The 20,295-nt window shown below is 41.9% G+C and overlaps 1 protein-coding gene across 2 annotated transcripts; it reads right to left on the bottom strand.

The window, feature by feature from the left end:
- Window positions 1-576: 576 nt before the first annotated feature.
- On the bottom strand, window positions 577-19,630 carry GPR68 (G protein-coupled receptor 68). Of its 2 annotated transcripts, none has more exons than XM_032188377.1 (4): window positions 19,429-19,630; window positions 18,253-18,342; window positions 11,205-11,324; window positions 577-2,511 (listed from the first exon to the last, which is right to left on the bottom strand). In XM_032188377.1, exon 4 carries the CDS (start codon window positions 2,367-2,369, stop codon window positions 1,293-1,295), a length of 1,077 nt encoding a protein of 358 aa, XP_032044268.1. In that variant the 5' UTR covers window positions 2,370-2,511; window positions 11,205-11,324; window positions 18,253-18,342; window positions 19,429-19,630; the 3' UTR covers window positions 577-1,292. The 2 variants fall into 2 exon arrangements, with proteins under 2 accessions (XP_032044268.1, XP_032044269.1); XM_032188378.1 differs by having other exon boundaries at window positions 11,205-11,321.
- Window positions 19,631-20,295: the final 665 nt, after the last annotated feature.

Genomic DNA, 20,295 nt, shown 5'->3' with positions numbered 1-20,295 from the left:
ACAGTGACATATTTGAGATACCAGGTATAGAAGGTCTGTCTGGACAATCTTTTGACATTAAAAAGAAACAAAAAAAAAAGTACTACTGCATGTTATCAACTCTGGGTTGCAGAGACAAAGGTGTTTCAAGAAATGCTTGAAATTATAGAATAAGTGAAAGGATGAGGTAATATTCATGGTGTAACAGTTATAGATATGAGAAATTATGATGAGATAACAAAGAAGAAACAGGATTCATTAGTAGAAAGAATATATATATAAAAAACACCCCACCAACAAAAAACTAGAGAGGACTTGGTTGTAGAAATACTATTACAGAGCACAACAACCTCATCTTTAATTATCTCCAGGTATTCCTGTACTTTGTTTCTGTCTAAACTAGAAAACATTATGGATCATTCTCACATCATATTTCTGATACTGTATTTACTGAACAATGACGAAAGCCTAAGCTATAATACCTATTAGTGAAAATAGAGTTTGAGCAGAATCCATTTAGGAGTTTCACTGACAAATCCACTATTATTTACCTGCATGGTGACACGAGAGACAAGATTTAGAAGGACACAGTCCAAATCAAGGTTCAGGAGAATTTTGTTGCAACTAAATTAATGTTTGAAGACAATGATTCAGAGAAATGCATGGGTTAAATGCACGACACATACTACAAACCTCCCGTTCTTTTTCAAGTCTACAAATTCAATTATTTATTCCAGTCAGAACCAAGAGATCTCATACCTCTGGAAGTCAACAGAAGCCTTATGACGAGTTTCAACAGTCAATCCACACATTGAAGGTCTCAGCAGATGCTGAATTTCTTGTGCCTGTTGTCCCAGAACATCTCACATTATTTGATGAGTTGTTCTAGCAAGTTGGCTCTTGCAAAGTCTCTGCACACCTTTAAACTAGCTGGAGAAGGAGTTATTTCAGAGAAGTACATAATGCATTGCAAAAATGCATCATTTTTTTCTTTTCAAAAGAACTTATGGGCATATTTAACTTGTTCTATCTCCAACCTTTTCAACAGACTTTTGAGATTTTTTTTTTTCTCCTGGTGCTGCAAAAAGACAGCAGTTAAAGAACCACACCATGAGTAGTAGCTTATTTCAGTCAATGCCAGGTGACTGGTTTTGAGTGGTACCATAACGACAACAGACACAATTGTAGCTAAGGGCACCTCACTATATTGCATTGCTAATAAGCCTTTGGGAGGTAAAAGTTTAATACATAGATAAATCAGATGGATACGTACAGTCATGCATGGACATTTTATGTGTCCTTTTTGATGAACGCTATAAATAGCCCATGTTAATTGAAGAGTCTTCCATTGTTTCAGTAGCATCACGTGATTTTTGTAATAACCCTGGCTGTTGCTCATGTTGTGGCCTGTTGGGAGTTTCTGGAGCACTCAGCTGATAGGATTCTTTCATCTCGGTCTTTAGACATCCTAAACATGTTAAACAAGAGTCTCGTATCTTGGCAAAGTTATGGTAAGTGCTTTCACTGGAAAAACAGTACAATACTGGGTCAGCAACACAGTTAAAAGTAGTCAACAGGAGAGAGGCATGGTAAATGTTAAATATTTTGTCAGCAAATGAGCAATTGTTCTCAAACACGCTGCGAATTACAAGTAGGATATGATACGGTCCAAAGCACACTAAAAAAATGAAGACAGTGCTTGAAACCAGGCGTTTAATTTGGATTTTCTTATTCTTTTGAGTGCCATGACTCTTATGGACAACTCTTAAAATCCCACAGTAAGAGAAGGCCAGCAGAAAGAAGGGGAAAAGGAAGCCAGCAGAGAAGCGATAGTAATTGATGTTGTGCTCCCAATCTTTGATGGGGTAATGCTCAAAGCATACCACATGGCTCTCAGCATCCATACTGATCTCCCCGTGTGTAAAGACAAAACAGCAGGTCATTATTTCTTTGGTCCAGATAACAGCGCTCACAATCATAGCTGCCTTCATTGTCCGAAACTGGTGAAACCGGAAAGGGTGCACTACTGCTAGGTAGCGGTCGATGGAAATGCAGCAGAGGAAGCCCACGCTGATATAGATATTCTCATACAAGAGGATGCCACAGATTTTGCACAGCAGTTCATCATAGGTCCAGTTGTCATGCTGTAAAACGTACTGGATCCAGAAAGGCAAAGAAAATATGTAAAAGAGGTCTGCTACAGTCAAATTGCAAAGGTAGATACCCAATTCATTTTTAGCCTTGATCTGTAAGTACCCGTAGTACAGTGACAGGCAGTTGGCTGGCAAGCCTATTATGAATACAAATATGTATACCACAGGGGATAATGTCTGGTGGATATTATGGTCAATAATACACTGTTCGGTTGCATTGTCTGTGGAATTCACCATCTTCTACTTCTCAACGTGTATCATTCATCAGGGTCCCAAATGAATAGATGGAGAACTTAATTTCATCCAGTTTCATATACCCCTTATTTCATCCACACAAACTTCAGGTTCAAGTGATGACTCGCTGCAGGATGTTAATAACCTGGTGGTAAAACACATGAAAATCTTAAGAATATCATTATCAAATCATCGGTTTTCAGTAAGATGTGTTTTCCTAGTACTAAATTTTTTTACAGTCTTTGATAGAAGATAAAGCCTGTCTGGGAAATCATGATTCATATGAGTAACTCCACGTACTGTGCACATAAACAAAATTTTCTGTCAAAGAATTTCCAAGCGATTTACAAACATTTGTCACTTTAGCTTTATGAGTATCTAAAAGGTGAAGAAATATCATCTCTCTTTTGCAGATGAGGCACAAAAGCAGTAATCCAATCTGTTCAAAATGGAAATATTTCCCTGGCAAAGCAGTAGTTCACTCAGACTTCCTTGGGGGATGCAAGGTGCACAAAACAGTTGATTTTTAATTTCCATTACTTAAATTTCTCTTTAGATAAAAAATACCATAGAATATGCAGTTCAATCCATCAGGATGACTAAACTGGAAATTTTAGCAGTCTCTTTTGCAGTTAAGCATAAACACAGTCCCAAAAGCAAGCTGTCTGTTGGAAAGACACTTTAAAAATCTGGCATAATGTCTCTATGGTCTTAGTCCTACAAAATAAGCTATTACAAATTCCTTATTTGCCACAGACTCTCAAAACCACCCGTCATTATCTGTACACATGATCTTCCTATTTCATCTACACTGAAGACGAATACAGTTGTTTTCACCCAAAGAATCTTCTACAACCCAAACATGTGCTTGTGCAAACATTTTACGTACTGAACTATTACTGTTTCAAACTCATAAAAATCTCTGCTGACAATGGGTTAGCACCCAGTTCAACCAGGACAAGAGTTAAGCCTTCAGCCAGCCCACAGAGATTAAACCCTAGACTAAACGAAGACTCACCCTTTTATCACCTAATGTGATACGCTCAGTCACTTTGGCACAAGTGCTCAGGACTAGGAAAGAGCAGGGCAAACTGTGGCCCAGTCTTAGGGAGATGTATACTTTATGTGACGATGCAAGATGGCGAGATTAGTTCTTTGAACCACTACCAGAAAATGCGCAGTTGTAGCATGTACTTGGGTAAGGTTAGCAATTTATATGACCATCATAAAGCTTCAGTTAATTTGGGTTCAAAAGGAGACAGCACTGTCAGGGACAAAGATAAAGACTTGTCGTTCTTTCCCATTTACTACCCTAATTTGCATTTTTCTTTGTGTCTCCAAAACTACTAAAATGTCTAAAACTGCTTGTGTAAAAGACTGGTGGAGTCTAGCCCAGCGCAAGCTCTGTTCTGCTGCTCCTGTGCTCCTGCAGCTCCTTCAGACTGCCCCTCCACTAGGCTGGCACAACAGTGACCACGGACATAGCGAGCACGGCAGCAGAAATGCTGTGGAAGGGACCCAGTCACTGACACCTCTGGTTTAGTTTGAAGTTTGCTCCAAGAGATTGCCATAAGCTTCCCTGTGGAACAACGATGGCAATGTTAGCGTCGCAGATGTGTACAGAAATTCATCTGTGAACTCACATGCAGATTTCCCAAAGGACTGTTACTTAGGGGGCATTTTTACTCCTCTAGCACCATCCAGCACACAGTGCTTTTCTCAGTGGCTACACACAGCTGCCATGCAGCTTTTCGGTCAACAGGAGGTCTGGCTTCAAGCCTGTGAGCACCGTGCACAGGATCTGCACTGAGACAGGTTTGACAGCCTCGCTATCCCACCTCACCTTCTCCATTCCAGGACTCCAGGCCAAGCACAACTGTAGTTGAGTTTGTATTTGGTACAATTTCTTTAAAATAATTTGGTGACTTTTACAGGTAAGAGTTTGTCTGCACGGAATGATCATCATATCCAGTTACAGCCTAAAATGCCTAAAAATCTGGGATCCATCATCTATCCTAACAACTAAAAGCATCCAGTCAGTGCCCAGCTGCTGTTGATAAGACCAAATTGATAATTTAAAAGACTGTAGAAAGTATTTTGAAGGTTGTCAATACCTTTCAAGAGTCAGAACTGTCTTTATATGTTCATAGTTCAAGAGCTCTCTGTTTTTTCAGTGTTACCCAGTAGGCAAAAATGGGTCACAGTGTGAGAAAAAGCAGATGTACTCCACAGTTGCACTGTTTTTTTGAAAATGCTTCTTTTCCTCTAAGAACTCAAATTGTTTTTATTAAATTATGTTTATGTCATGAAGAACATGACTGTAAAATTCATATCTGCTTAGCTTAAAAGTCTGGCCAGAATGCGGAATGTGAAAGACACAGAAGAAGTCTTATTGATATGATATTGTTCTAATATAATACACACTTCTGATTACAGTAATGTTTCCTGCTCCTGGAGGAAGTGCTGGTGTGTGCTGTTTTGGGGCCAGGAAGAGAAGGCTGGCTGTTGCAAAGCTCCAGATTCTCTTTGGCACAATAGCTGCTTTATGCTGCTCTTCTGGTCTGTGGATGAAGTGAGCTTGGAAAACTCCTTTGTTTCAACATCCTCAGTGTGTGGGCTCTGAGACACCTCAGGGCCCTCTGACCACCTCGTGCCTTACCAGTGACAGCTTCAGTAGCCAAATGGGAAATATGAAGGTAGTTTACCTTTCCCCTTCTTTCCCCACAACCCAAGTACATTAACATAGCTCTGCACTGGCCAGGAATGAAACTGCGTGCTTTTTCATCAAGACTGGTATCAAAACACTGCAATGAGGGTGTCCAACGGATGTTGTGGAAGAACAGCCTTTAAAGACCACTCTGTTATTAGGAATATAATACACAGTAACTTACAAGCTCCCTGGCAAACTGGAAACTGAAGGAAAGGCGATGCAGGGGATAGGAAAGACAAATAGCTCCCTCATTACTTACTAAGCCAGCCTAGATAGTAGGAGGAGAAAAATGAAAAAGTTGCTGTAAGAAAAACATCTGGGGTGCAGATAATCATAAAGCTGAAAGCAGCTATGGATGGGAACACACAGGCATTCCATTTAGACAGCTTTAATATGGAAATAGTGCAGCTGTGTGGGTTTTTTTAGAGCTTAGTTTATGTAACACCTCCAGTATCACGAGTCCACAGACATTTCCAGGCAAGATTTCTCTCTCTCTCTCATATGCCCATGTCTTTTCAGTGTTACCTACCTAAGCCCCAGTCTTGGCAAGAAAACCTGTAGATGAGCTCCAAACACTCCTCTTGTTCTTGGATGAAAAATAAAGCCAAGGATCTCCGGGCTTTGGAGAGCTTGACTTTTTCTTGTCTAAATAAGCCAACTTTCATCACTCACTGACAATTCAACAGCAGGTTCTTTTTTTTTTCCCAACCCCCTTCGTACCCTAGCTGCTGACAAAAGCATGATTCCCACCCTGCACTGTGAACTGCAGAGCAGCTCGCACCTTCAGTGCTGTCTGCTGGTGATGGCAAAGGAACCAACCCAGAACCACTGACAATAGCCTCTTCAGCTCAGACTGAGTAATAGGATGGTGCCTGGCTGTTGTTTTCTTTTTTCTTCTTTTTTTTTTCCCAGTTTCAATGAGCATCACTACAAGATTCTTCATAAGAAATCTGTCTATGGTTAGATCTACACATTTTTAGCCAAAGGACTTCCTTGTACACATTTGCAAAAGTTGTGCTCACAGCTTGTCTCATCCACAAAGCACTCGTTTCCCTGAGCAGGGAGGACAATGTGGCTGTGTGCTGTTACATGGCAGTAGATCTCTTGCTGTTTAATCTGTCCTTCCACCTGTCATACATCACGAACAGACCTGAGTCACTTGGCTTTCATAGCAAGACTTGGACCATGCTGCACATCTTGGAACCAAAAATCTGAGATTGTTTCAGTTTTGGATTTGGTTCAGATCATTACCTACATAAACACTGGCCTTTAAACTCCCACACTAAACTTCCCCCAAGGCTCAAGGGTTTGTCAGCGTGGTGCAATGCTGGTTCACAAAGCCTGAAAGAACAAGGTCAGAGGAAGGGGCTTGGAAGCAATGAGTAGTAGCAGAGACCAGGGAGCGGTGGAGCAATGTAAACTGGGCAGAGACTGGCAGGCCCAAACCTGAGTGAGGGTTAGCGGGGCGAGGTGGGGCGGCTGTGAGAGCTGCGATAGGAAAGGCAGGATCTGAGAGAGGGGAAATGGCACCTGGTTGCTGAGCATTCCTTCCACAGAAGATAACTGTGGTTTTATTACTATTTTAAGAGGTGCTTTCTGCCCCTTCTTGCCTCCGCGTGCTCAATCATCTTGCTGGGGTGATGCTCTGGCTGAAAGAGAGTAAAGAAGGAACAACCATTCCTTTGTTATCACCTTTCTTTCTGAAGACTATCAGGTTCCTAGCTACTTGAGAAACCTAATACTGTTACACAAAATCACCCCAAAAATGTAGAATAAAGTGGAAACTGGGGAGCATGACTAAGGCTGACTATGAGGAAATGGCACAACAATGCCTGGATTAAACCAGAGGAATGATGAAGTAAAAAGGTCACAAGTGGAAAGAGCCAAAAAAGGCAATAAGGATGTTTCTTTTCTTTGCTGGCCAGAGTATCCAATTATTATTGGAATATCCCATTTCTTACTTCCCCAAGAAAAGGAAGGGAAAGGAAAGACAAATACATGAGGCAGAAGCAGAAATTGTGGATCTAAACATGGCTGAAATATTTGCTGTTATTTTTCTTTTCAATCTTCAGAAGCAAAATCGTGACGCAGTATCTCACTTAAAAAAAAAAAAATAGGAGAGAGGCACAGACAAAGCAGATAAGCAAAGGCCAGCAGATATTTTAAAGTCTCTGTGCAGTCCGAGAGAATCAGCTAGAGCAATTTGTGAATTACTGTGGATGATGTTTCAGAACTTACGGCAGATTGGGGTAAAACAGACATATTGCTTGTCTTGAGAAGAGTGTTTGGAGAATTACACCAGCCAGCTCAGCTCCAACCAGAACAAGCTGTCAGACAATCGGTACACATACATGGGTATTTACAGCAGTGACTCACAGCTGCTCAGACTCACCCCAAGTGAGTCCTGCCGTACTTCAGGAGCAGAGTGTGGGCTGGGGCTGGCAGCTGCACGCACCTCACACCCTTCCTTGGGGAGATGGGAGAAGCTCTGACCTCAGCCCTACCTGCCTGCTGTCAGAGGGCTGGCTCGGGCATGGATGGGTGCTCTTTTCTCTGCGTCATGCAGCTTTATCAGGCTGCAGCTCATGTTGCTGCTCCAGGGAGTGGAAATCAGAGTTGGAAGGGATGAAGGACAGTAGTGGAAGCTGGTCTCATCTCCACTGATTAATCCATGAACTTATTGCTTCCCATTCCCTGCAACCATAAGCCTTGCCTCATGCAGCCTCATACCCAAATGTCATCCCAGACATGGCAGTACCCCAGCCCCCAGAAAAAATCCCCACAGCTCAGTGCCATCCCTGTCCTCACAGCCTCTTCAGCCTGGTTTCAGCCCTGACAGCCCCCTTCTTAACAGCTGTAGCTCTCATGATATCATAACAAGTTATTTCTCACACAGAGTCCCATGCACCAGGGCTAAAGATGTATGGAGGAAAAGCAGGACTTGAGAGAGAAGAATTAGCAGCTGCATTTCAGGGCTGGACAAAGCCAGGGAGGATGAGGGGGAAGAGACGGGCAGCAAGAGCAGCAGCACTGCTTTAGAGATGCTGCAGCAGTAAGAAACAGACGCATGGATTCAACATGAAACAGTAGTGTGGGACCAATCTAATTTCTTTCGTTGATGAGGTATGTGTCTGAATTGCTGGAAAGGAAGCAACATATGTAGAGCATCTTGATTTCATAAAGACTTTTGACACATCCCAACGTGCATTTTCAGTAACACCTGGGAAACTACAAAGGCATTATGCTTACTGCCTGATGCGTGATGCAACCACAGTCAAAAAGCAGTTACCTGTAGTCACTGTTGATCTGGAATGGTGGATTGAGTTGGGAGCTATTTGCCCTATTCAGGATGCTAATTATTATTTTTATCTATTCATAGGACATCGATTCATAATTTCATAATTTTTATCCTGTTAATATTGGGATAGAAAATGCACTTATTAAATCAGAAAATGATACTGAGTTGGGAAGGAATATGTAACAGTCAGGATTTAAAATGATCTTGGTCTGAAAACAAAATTAAATCCACCAAGGACAAATGCAAAATTACCACGCTTGGAAAGAAAAAAAATCTGTCAGTATTCAGTGGGGAATATCTGGTTATGCAGCAGGATGGCTAACAATGCACTTACAGACACTCTGTTACTGTTCAGAAGAAAAGAATTACAGTGGGATGTAGCACTTACAGGGCATGAAGCCAGGTGCCCCCTCCAGTCACCACTGGTAAAGTCTGTGGAACCTTTCTCACTAAGAAATACACAGGAAAATTAGAAAAAGTCCAAATGTTTTGGGCTAACAAACTGTATAATCCCCATCTCTGTCTCCACAAATTCAAAATTATATCGCCTTACAGATGAGCATTTCCTGCAGGTAAATGGTTAGTGTTTGTGAAGCACTCAAACGTCATACCAATGACTGCCACAGATGAATCAAACCAGTGGGCTATAGGACATTTATTAAAGGTGGAAACAATTCTAGTGAATAAGGTATTTTATCCTTGCTGAACACCTGGGAGAAGGCAAGTTATTACACAGCTACTCATAAGGGCACAATGAAAAGCCATGGAAATGCGTGCAAGTTAGTACTGTTACCTCAGGGACCTGAAACAGCAAAGCTGCAGTGCTGGGACACTTGCTCTGGGCAGATCAAAGGAAGAGGGTGCTGGCAGGCCTGGAAGAAAACCAAGGCAATGCAGGTTGACTGCATTCAGTTTCTACAAGAAAGGTGCTCAGGTTTGGCTCAGGCACCCCAGTGGGGCGCTGGTTTTGTTGAGGTCAGATAGAGTTGATATGACTTGTATTAAGACAGAAGTCCAGTAAAAATTACAATTTTTTCATTAAAGGTCATAGCCTGATTTAAATGTGCAAGTAGAATAAAAATTAGGTTGCACTGGAGACCTAGAGATTAGTCTAGAGACTGGAGATTTCTAATTGGTGACCCCAGAGCTCTCAGTAGTGCTGCTCACTTTCTTTCAGTGCAGCCAGTTTTACATGCAGCATCAACGTGACTTTTCAGGGAATACAATTAATTTCTCTGCTGACCATATATATATACGTAATTGGGCCAGTTTCTAAACCTTTCTCATTGAATCTGGAATCAAACATAACACTTGAAAGATAAATACCAGAGTTCATGGTCCCTAGGAGCATGAGGTATAAGTCACTATAAGAGAAAGCACACAGAAATACTGTTTTTGTCAAACTTCTATGTGACGAGCAGTTGGCTGCAAGGAGTTTTACTTCTGTTTTCTGCTGGCTTTGTCATCTGTAAAGCAGACAGGCTACCTCAGAGATTCTCTGCTGTACTTTCATTCCTGATTTGTTTCAGTCTGCTTTTTTCAATAGAAGCACAAACTCTGTACATCCTATTTGCGAGAGAGTCTTACCAGGGGCATACAGTAAAAAACGACTCTCTGTTTTTAACCCTCTGAAACCATCTTACATAAATTGGGGAGAGAAAAAAGAAAAAAAAAAAAAAAAGGCAAGAAAAACCCCCCAACCCAACCTCAATTTCTCAAACTGAATTCCCTTCTAAACTTATTTTAGGTCTCCACACAACCCATTCCATATTTGTTAACTTGTGAAGGGAGTCGTCTAACATGAATCTCTGCATACAACAATAATTATTCCTCTGTGTGTTTGTTTCAGTGGGAGGAAACCATAGAAGTATTCCAATAATTACAAATCACTTTACTTTTGTCATTACTGTATGACTCCATTTATAAGCCTATTGTCAAAGAAGGAAGCCAGCAACATTTTTTCAGAACCCACATAAACAAAAGACTAATTAGTCAGCACTGCCCAATTTTCCCTAGCACAGACATGCAATTATTCACAGTATTGGGTAAATCACTCCATTTGCTCAAACTTTGATATCTTGGGAATTTGTCTCAACTTCTTCATTTCTGTTTACCATCAAATTTCTCCAAAGTCTGAAGTAAGCTATTTACATTAAATATTTCATCACTAAAACTTTGGATGCCATGTGAACCACAATGGTGGTGTAGTTCAGGGTTTCATGCCCATACATGTCACTAGGAATTGATAATGCTAATTTGAGTAGCAGTTTCATCTTAAAATTCATGAATCTTTCATCTTCTCCTAGTACATTAATACTTGTTGAAAGCACTAGATTGGACATTGAATATGTTGTGTATGATTTTTTTTTAAATAATATTCCACTACAATGGTCTAAAACAGTATAGTTCCAAATATTGCAGCACATTAGCAATGGCAAATGTTTACTCCTTGCTTCTCCAGTAGTTAGTCCCATCCTCCTCTATCTCAAGCTTTACCACCTCATGGAGTCTTCTAGTAGAGAACATTTTAATGGCTTCATTTGGTGGCTTAAAGGGTATCAGGTATGTCATTAACTGTTCTACAGAATTTTTCCCTGGCCACCAACAGCTGAAAATATTGACCTATGCAGCTAAATGTAAGCGGTGTGGGCTGACTGATGCAAGGCAGCTAGAAGCCAATGAAGATAGTCAATGTATATTAGAAATGAATTAATTCATATACTTTCACGACCTCTGAATTTAGTTCCAATGCTCACTTCCCATCATGGTAATGTAGTTTAATCTTACAAGTGCCTTACAGTGGTGCACAGGATGGAGAGGTAGTACTCACCACCTGCTGAGACTTCCCAATGCGATATGTTTCCTCTGTGTTGGTTTTCTCCAGGAGTATATTGTTGACTCCAGTTCAGTATGTGATCATTGCAACCTCCTCATCCTTCCCAGTGTTCTGCTGTAAAATACAATATGCTTTATTAATGACTTCTCCTATCAGATGCAATACATATCTCATATACAGCAGTTTGTACGTCAGTTAAGAAGAAGACTTGGTGTTCTAATTAAAAGTACAAAGGTTAGCCTAGGATGATAATCTGCCGGGATATTCAGGGTATTTTTTTCTGAAATATTGACATTTTCCAGGAAGGTAAATTTTGCTTTTCAACAAGTTCCCCGTGCCCTCTCCATGTATAGACTCTGGGGTACTGTGTAATACTGAGTTACTGGTCCGTGGTACCTTAGCTCTCTTACAGCACCCAAAAGTGCTCAGCTGCTGCCTTTCTAGGTGGTTTCCTGCTTAACTGAAAGTTCGACTTATGAAGTAGGTTGAATGTAGAACATTTAGGTTTGTGGTCCATACTGATTCAGCTGTTTCTTACAGAGCTTCATTATCTGCAGGCTTGTTTAGTCTATGATGGGGACAATGATGAGGGCAAACACAGCGAAAACCTTCAGACGTGATAAAGATTGTTGCAACGAAGGAAGCGTGCTCTCTGGTCTCTTTCTTCGTTGCAACGAAGGAAGCGTGCTCAGTCTCCAACAAGAGACTGGCTTAAACACAACAAAAAAAGTTTCCACTAGCAAAGGTAAGTGGAGCACTGGGGTAGGTGGTGTGTGGGATGTAGAGCTGTCTTTAGCAAACATCTTGAGGATGGTCCAGCTGATGCCCCTTGAAGGCAAAGAAATGTTTGGAGAGCTCTCAATACCCTCCCCTATGCTCTTCTCTATTACTGTTTGTCAGGTGATGAGGCACATCAGACCCTCCTGGTGACACGCAATAGCATGAATACAAGCTGTGTAAATCTGACATGAAGTAAAACCATTTCCACAAAAAAAAAAAAAAAAAAAAAAAAAAAAAAAGTTTTGAATTAAATCATCATTTGGGAATTTTTCCCCTAGAAATTAAAGATATTTGGAAGTAAAATCTACATGACTTTACATGTACAAAAATACAATTGAATATATATATATATATTTTATTTTATATATATATATATATACACATACATGTATATATAAGTTCTGCTGCTGTAGCATTTCTTTGCACGTTTGCCTTAGGACTTCTTAGATGAGGCCTGTCCATATAAAGGACAACTTGATGTTAGGGGGTAAGGAAGGCAGAGGGGACAATAAACACACATTGTCCCACATCTCAGACTGCTTTATGTTCTTTACCTGGGTTTGGGGTTGTTTTACCAAACGCAGGGTCCAAACAACTGACTGAGCACAGGGAAGTGCTGAAAAGAAACTTCACTTTGGAAAATCCCTATTTATGGTAATAATAAGTTCACACTATGCGTATTTTCAGGCGAGCAGTCCAACTAATAGCAGGGAGATGAATCATATAACAGAAATTAGTCATGCCACAGTTGTCTCAAGCAGTTGGCTCATAGCTTTTGAAAATGACCCTCATCTGCCCCCTCCTTCCTGCTGTTAAAGATCAGCCAGGTGGATGACGTGACCCTCCAGGATTTCACCACTGCGCTAGCTCCTGCTCTCAGCATACATCTTCTGGAGGCTGCCTGGATGTACAGGGCAGTGGGTGGAAGGAAGCTCCACTTGCACCACTTTCTGCATAAATCTTTAATCTCTCTGTTCCTCAGAGAACAACTCCAAATCTTCCTTTCCCCCAGCTAAAACCTCAGCCACCTCAGCCTCTCTCTCCCATAAACCTCCTCAATATGGAAGCCAGAACACTGCCCTGTCTCTGCCTCACAAGTGGGCAAACAGGTAACGAACAGCTGCAGACAATAGAACTGCTCGTAATCCCGAATCTGTGTGCCAATCCTCATTTAAAGCGAGCTGCGAAGAAGAGCCAAGCCTAAGTAGGTCTTACGGATTAGAAACCACACAAGCCATGATCAACAAGCAAAAATACCAGTGAGGAACAAGGACTGGAACAACTGTGTTGTAGGCTTGGGACTCAGAAATAGGAACTTCTCCCTCCTGAAGTAAATGGGCTCTGATTCATTTCACCATCTACAGTCTCGGAGCAAATCGCCTCACTCCTCTGATTCATTTTCCCAGACTCTGTCTGACTCTTTCCTGAAGCTGCAGCCTGCTCCGATACCAGCACCGCACTCCCCCGGGCAATGCCAAACATCTTGCCAAGAACTTAGCAACTGAAGATTTAGGTGATATCCGCACAGCATTTCAAACACTGCTACCTTCCTTCTGCTGCCAGCATGCCCCCTGCCCTTCAGCACCGCCACAGGCCCGTGCCCCTCAGAGCAATGCTGCCAAGGGAGCTGTGGCCCCACACACGGGGCCCTGCGATTTCTGAGCGGGCTGAGCGTGGGCCGCAGCCCCCTGGCGGCCCCCTGTGCTGGTCGGTGCTCGCACTCGGCTGGACAGAGCACGTCAGGTGTTAGCCCATGCCTTGGCCCAGACACCTAAGGTGCCATCCAGATGTAGCTGACGTGCACTGACAGCAGCTTGCTCTCCATACCCACAGGCACTTGAAGCAAGTTAGGGACCAAAGGAGGGACTAAATTCTCCTTCTGCTTACATCTGTTATAATATCATTGCTTCCAGACAGTGTAATTAAACCTAAGTATCAGAACAACATGCCCTTCGAACAGAACCATCTCATTAACAGAAAGTAATTAGGGAAGCTAATCCCACTTAGAGCAACCAAACGCTCTGTACAACTGTTCCCCTCCCTCACTTATAGCTCACTGGGCAGAGCCGACTGAGCAGCGCTGCTGACGAGCAGCAACTTGGACGAGCAATAATCAACTCATCACATTCAAAATTCAACTCATCACATCTGGCAAACACCAAAGTCTGTCTGGGAGAAAAAATTGACTTGCCAGGTGTAAGTGAAATGTGGTTGAAGCTCTGCTGCGTCTAAAGAGATTGAACAGATCTCCGGTCAACGTTTTCACTGTTGCATGCCCCAGCAAATACTGACACATTCAATAAAAGCCATCAGCTCTCTTTTAAATGCTGTTATCTACATATATGATTCATTTTGTACAGCAGAAGTTTTAAGACATGGAAAAGTAAATAGCTGTTTATAGTATTTGGAGATTTTTCACTTCCTCCCCTCATTTTTCTCTAACTTCATTTGTATTCCTCTGTTTGGTTTCACTTTAATCACAGAGACAGAATTCACGACAGGAAATAAACCCAGTCTGTGCCAGCACCTAGCATCGCGTGCACTGTCACCATGTACCGGGTTTGTGTTTTTGGCTTACGCTGACCCCATTGTGTGTGTTTCAAACATTTCTGTTCTAAATCCTGTTCTTCGAGCCTAGCACACCATCCACCCTTCCACACAGTGCTGTTTAGCCGAGCTTGTTTCCTTTCAGCCTCAGCTGAGTCCCCTCAGTTCAGCCCGTTCTGTATTTTTTTGCAGAGATGGCATGCATGTGTGTGTGTCTTCAGATAGTCCCCGTCTAGCCTGTAGAAATGTAACTCTTCTAGCTATCCCTTTTTGCTGCCTTTAATTAAGCTTCCCTCTTTTGAGCAGTTTCTTTCTTGGCAATTAGACAAGTTTCCAGAAGACCTAAGTCAATATCCATATCTAAAGCTTGTTCTGTAATGTTATTTCTCAGACTTCTAACGATTTTGTGCCTTGGACAAGGTTTTCCTCTGTATTCTTTCCCTCTTTGCTCTCACTCCCTAGATGACCACTGCAAACTTCAGTTCTTTTCACTTTTTTTTTTTTTCTTTTTAACTGGAAGATGCAGGACTCCAGCAACCCAGTCCCCAGTGGAAATATCATTCTAAACAAAGCACTGGCATCTGTATCTGCAGGCTTCCTTATATTTTCATTTCCTGAATTTTCATTTCCTCAATTCTCCTAATTTTCATGTAAAAATATTTTGTTACTCACATGATTTTAAGTGCTAGTACCTTAACTTTCGTTACAATTTAAACAAAGCCTAGCTTTCTATTCTATTCCTTCACTTCTGAGCATCCTCATTTCCTGATGTACACGAGCCCTTATTCTCTCCTCCACTTTCCCACTCATACCTCTGTACCCCTGCCTGGCCTTGCAGAGGGTGTAAGAAGCCTTCCTCAGCACCCTGCTATTGAGTTCTTGCACTTCATCTCTCTGCTGAAGAGCCAAAATGTTGTTTCCAGCCACTCTCCATCACACCTTCAGATGACACCAGCGTTCACATGAGCCACGACTACCTGCCTCCCCTTGCCAGAGCCCCTGTCATTTTTGCCGCCTCTCTCTTTGGGAGGCAAGTCACAGGATCCCCTCTGGAGTCACAAACTCAACATCCACATGCTTGAAAAGTGACTACCCTTCTCTTATCTACTCTTAAAGAAACAACCTGCCCATGATAATGGTATTATAAATCTGGGAAAAAGAGGTTCAACACAAAAATTGAGAAGGTAGTTGAGGAACCATGACCTCACAGAAATGGAAAAAGCTTACTTTCTAGAAAGGGATAAAGTTTATTTCATAGCATCAGAGAAGCAAGCTATGGCAAAAGTAACAAGCTTCCTGTAAACCATTCACACTCCCCAGCATTCACTCAAGTATTTTTACAGGGGAATTCTGATGAGTTATTGGGTAGAAGATGGACAAGCTGCTGTAGGAGAGGTGGGATTCTAACGCTAGTCAGAAATGCAAGCTTTGCATTGGTGTGGAGGTGTAAGATTATCTCTGAAATTTGGACACAAGTTCAAATTCCAAATAATGTTATGCCATGATAAGTTAAGGCACCTTAGTTTAAGCCTCTTCCTAGTTTAACAAATAATTCCTACATTGAAAACTATTTCTAATTGCTTCTTAAATGTAGAGCATAAAATAGGTACATACTCTTATTAGATATGTGCATAGACAATAAATCATCAGCCATCAGGGTAAAATTTCTTCTTCCTTTCATAGAAGGAAAATAAAATTATTTGGCATTTTATTCAGGTGTCATTAAAGTGACTGAAGTTTGATAGTCTGATTGCATTTGCTTTTGTAATACATTCATTCTTGATCTCTCACTCCTCAAAGCTCGTGTGTCTTTACTGTCAGCCAAGAGCAAACAATGTGAGAGAAAGGAAATTTGAAAGCTTGCAGAATGAAGCAATGATGTTCAGGAATGAGAGATTAAGCTCATCCTGCAGCAAAAGCTGCCTGTAGCAATTTTTAAGTGGAGACTATCAGGAGGATGTCTCTTGTGGAGCACCAGCAGCAGACTGCCCTCTCCGTTACCTATAGACCAGAATTTCTATTTGCTTCTGGCACAGTGACAGGTCTGTGCATAAGCATCCCCAGATCAAACCCCAGGACAACCTGGCTGCAGATGGATTTGTTGCCACAGAAACAATTTCTGGTGGGAGTGCTCCACAGGGAGGAACAGAGTTTTGTATCCTTCAGGTGAGCCCATCACTCAACCTCTCTCTAACAGAGCTTTTTAAGCCTAATATTCAGTCTTTTTTGCTTTTTCAGGCATACCAGCTGTAGCTTCCAGATGAAGTGGCAAAGTTCTGCTTTTGCTACCCAGTAGATTAACAGAGTTCAGAGCATGGTTTTTAGTGGAGACAAAGGAATGAGAATTTGGAGACAAATTACAGAGGATGCATCCCTCAGAGCACGAAGTGCAATGCTGTTCCTAGCTGCTGATTATTACTAATACCTTCACTTAAAATTATTGGCCAGTTTCTCCTAAACATTAAAGCTGTTCTGTGTCTTTTCAAAATCAAGTACCATCAGCTGTCAGGGACAGCAGCTCTGCAAATGCTTCAGCTGGCAGAATAATTGATAACAACTGTTAAAAGCCACTCAAAATAAGCTTTATAGGAAAAGCACATCTCTTAGAAGAAGCATCCAGCTAATTGTAAGGTAATCAGCATCACCAGGCCGCCATGTTCTATTTCCACAGTTTTTGTTTAAAAATAATTAGAAAAGTTGTATAAATGCCCTCGTGAGACTGAAATAACTTTTTGTTCAGTTATCACTGCCCTGACATAAGAACAGGCAGCAGCAATAAAGCCCCAGCGAAATGTGAGTGTGCCCCCAGGTCAGATCTAAAATAACTAGCAAGGACAAACTTTTCATCTCCATGAGCTGTTCAAACAGGATGCCAGTAAAACTCGCAGTGACATATCTCCTGGTTACTCTGAGTGACAGCAACCACAGGGCTGCTTAGCAGAGGCAGATGTACGTTGATATGTACACCTCTGAACATGCATCCCCTCCTAACTGTGCTCGACCCCAGGTAAGAAGTTTCCAGTCTGACCTCTGCGCTGAGCCATCCTCCAGGCTCACAATGTTAGCTGGCACCTAGCTCAGCTGGGATGCATCCTTCTCAATTCTCCCCTTTCCCCTCCATCTCTCTTCTCTCTTTTCCTGCTGTCTCATGTTCTTTATAGTCCTCGGGTCTCAGAAGTAAGGGAGTCATTTTTTCTCTGCCAGCCACAAAGTGAGTTAAATAAATCCCACTGCAGATGCCAACTGAGATTTTTTAAATGAAATATTGGAACCATCACTTCTTTCTTAATTAAACACTGTGATATTCAAATCACAATGCTGTGATGTAGACATTATCACCTCGCAACTGTGCCCCACTATCACAGAGCAATGTACTGGTCTGATTCTGTAAAACCAACGCTTTCTCATGGTGCACTCCCATGACCCTGGAAAGATTCCTAAAACTTTGGGGATTTACCTTCTATTTTCTTTTTGGAATTACAGCTTTATAGCACCAAACATAAGATCAGCTGGAAAAAGCTACCTTCTGCCTCTTCACTGATGTAACAGAGAGAGCTTACAATTGCATGCGTAGAAGCAGTGAGATATCGGGAACACCAAAATACAAGGAGTAAGATGGGGAGGCAGGAAGGATAGCGCTGAGGACAGTACATTTTTGGTTTGCTCAGAAAAGTAACAGAGGAGAGGACATCACATGTACGGGGGATTGACTTACTTCTTAGCAACTTCTTGATTAAAGCAAACTTGAAAGAAGAAGTGGTCAGATGTCATACTCTTCTGGAGGCAATGTGAACACAGGGTGTTACTGTGGAAAAAGTCACAGCAGGAGCTGATTAACAGACTGCTCAGAATGTCCTGAAATGCTCACAGTGACGGTGTCACATCTTATGAGCTTGTGTGTAGCCATTTTTCCTTGTCTCACTGTTAAATTTCCTTAAAATTTTACTACATATCTGCATATGTTCTGAACAGAAAAGCACAGCACAAGGCTGAAAATTCTTCAAAATTTTCCATTTCTCAACTCCCCATCCCCAACCCACAGCACACTTGGAAGTGGATCTCTCAGTGATTTACTTTCTTGCTTGCTTTTCAAAGACTGCCAAGAACCAGGAAAACATGTAAGTAACACAGGCAACCTACATAATGAATGTTTTTAATCCTATTAAAAAAAAAAAATAAGGCAGATTAATTTCTGATAGAATGGATTTTGTTTCACTAAACAAACCTTCACATTTAAAGTTTCTCTAGTCAGGTTCTGAACAGCAGCAAGAAAAGTGTCTTATCATTTGGAAAATACATTAATGGCAAACGTTTGAGAGACAAAGACAAATCTATATGGCTGTACACAGAGTACCTACAAGGTTTAGCAGTTTTCTGCAGGTATGCCTAACTTTTGGTTATGTCTTCAGGGGAAGTGAAATATTTAAATACCTTATTAGTTATTTTAAAAAATTTGTATCTAGTCAACTCCTACTAACTGCTCTGAAAATATCTACTGAAATTTATCTACCGGCTATTGCTCTTGTTCCCTGCTGCAAACACGAGACGGATTCTTAGTTTATCTTAACAATTCCCTCTCATCAATACAACTTCACCATTTGGCTCTCCTTGCACCTAATTGGAACTCCAGAAAGTTTTTTTTGGAAGAGCTTCTATTTGAAGTTTTCCACTAGTGGGAACTTGCCAAGGAAATTTATTTTGAAGTTGTGAATTTTTGGACACATTGCTTTGGTTGAGTCCTTGGAATCCCTCCTTTGTTTTGCTTTGCTTCACTTTTAACAACCTAGCCAAAAAACTGTTCTGCCACCTTTCCAGGAGTCGTAACATTATATAAGCAATGACGGAAAAATTGTTTGCTTTTAAGAATGAATAGGTAAAAAATGACACTCACCTGTGAGCAGCTTATACAAAGATGGTTTTCCTGCAGAGCAAAGAGCAGAAGACTTCCCTTCTCCCAGCTTCTGCTCAGGCTGCTGGCGAGGCTGTCTTCCTCCAGCTGTGAGCGAGGCTGCCGGTGAAACAGTGCAGGGAAGGAGGAGGAGATTGTGTTCCAGCTCCTGTGCTCTTTATAGTACAACTGCAAAGGAGTCGAGTCAGCCAGCCCAGCCCTCTCCTCCCGCACCCACTCATTCATAAATGAAAGAGATGACAGTGCCAGAAGCAGACACTGAACACAGAGATGGGAACGCACACGGAGCTGCTCACACCCCTGCCTACCACCGCTGGCACAACCGGCAGACACCGCGCTGCAACCACAGCAGCTGGTGCAAAACGGCTGCTGCGTGCAACTTATCTGAGCACACACAGATGCTGCCTTGTGCAGGCTGTGTACTCTCACAGAGTACACAGAGCGTTACAAAGTATACAGAGCATCAGCGCTGTTATTGGTGTTATTTACAGTAAGCTGTTCCTAGTTCTCACTGAGATCAGACCTTCGTTATGGCCAAACACAGCCCAAGCTGAACTCTGCACAAGGGAGCTGTTGCCCTACATGTGCAAGAGCAAGGTCTGGGAGGGTGCTTTTTCCTTCCTGTTGCACAGCAAGAGAGACTGAGGCATAAACAAACTATACAGTTTGTCCAAGGTCATTCAGGAAGACTGCAGCAGATGCAGAAGCTGGCATGCTGCTGACTTGTACCGCTGCTCTTATTCCCGCATCGGGGAAAGCTGCCCCTCAGACTGTGCATTAACCTGTCCATCACTCACACTGAAAGGCACTGCTCCTATAAAAACAGATATGAATTACATCACTGAAGCT

This window comes from Aythya fuligula, chromosome 5 (genome assembly GCF_009819795.1).
Source record: "Aythya fuligula isolate bAytFul2 chromosome 5, bAytFul2.pri, whole genome shotgun sequence".
Classification (NCBI taxonomy): domain Eukaryota; kingdom Metazoa; phylum Chordata; class Aves; order Anseriformes; family Anatidae; genus Aythya; species Aythya fuligula.
The sequence above is the reverse complement of the archived record's forward strand: the minus strand, read 5'-3'. Positions and strand labels throughout refer to the sequence as shown.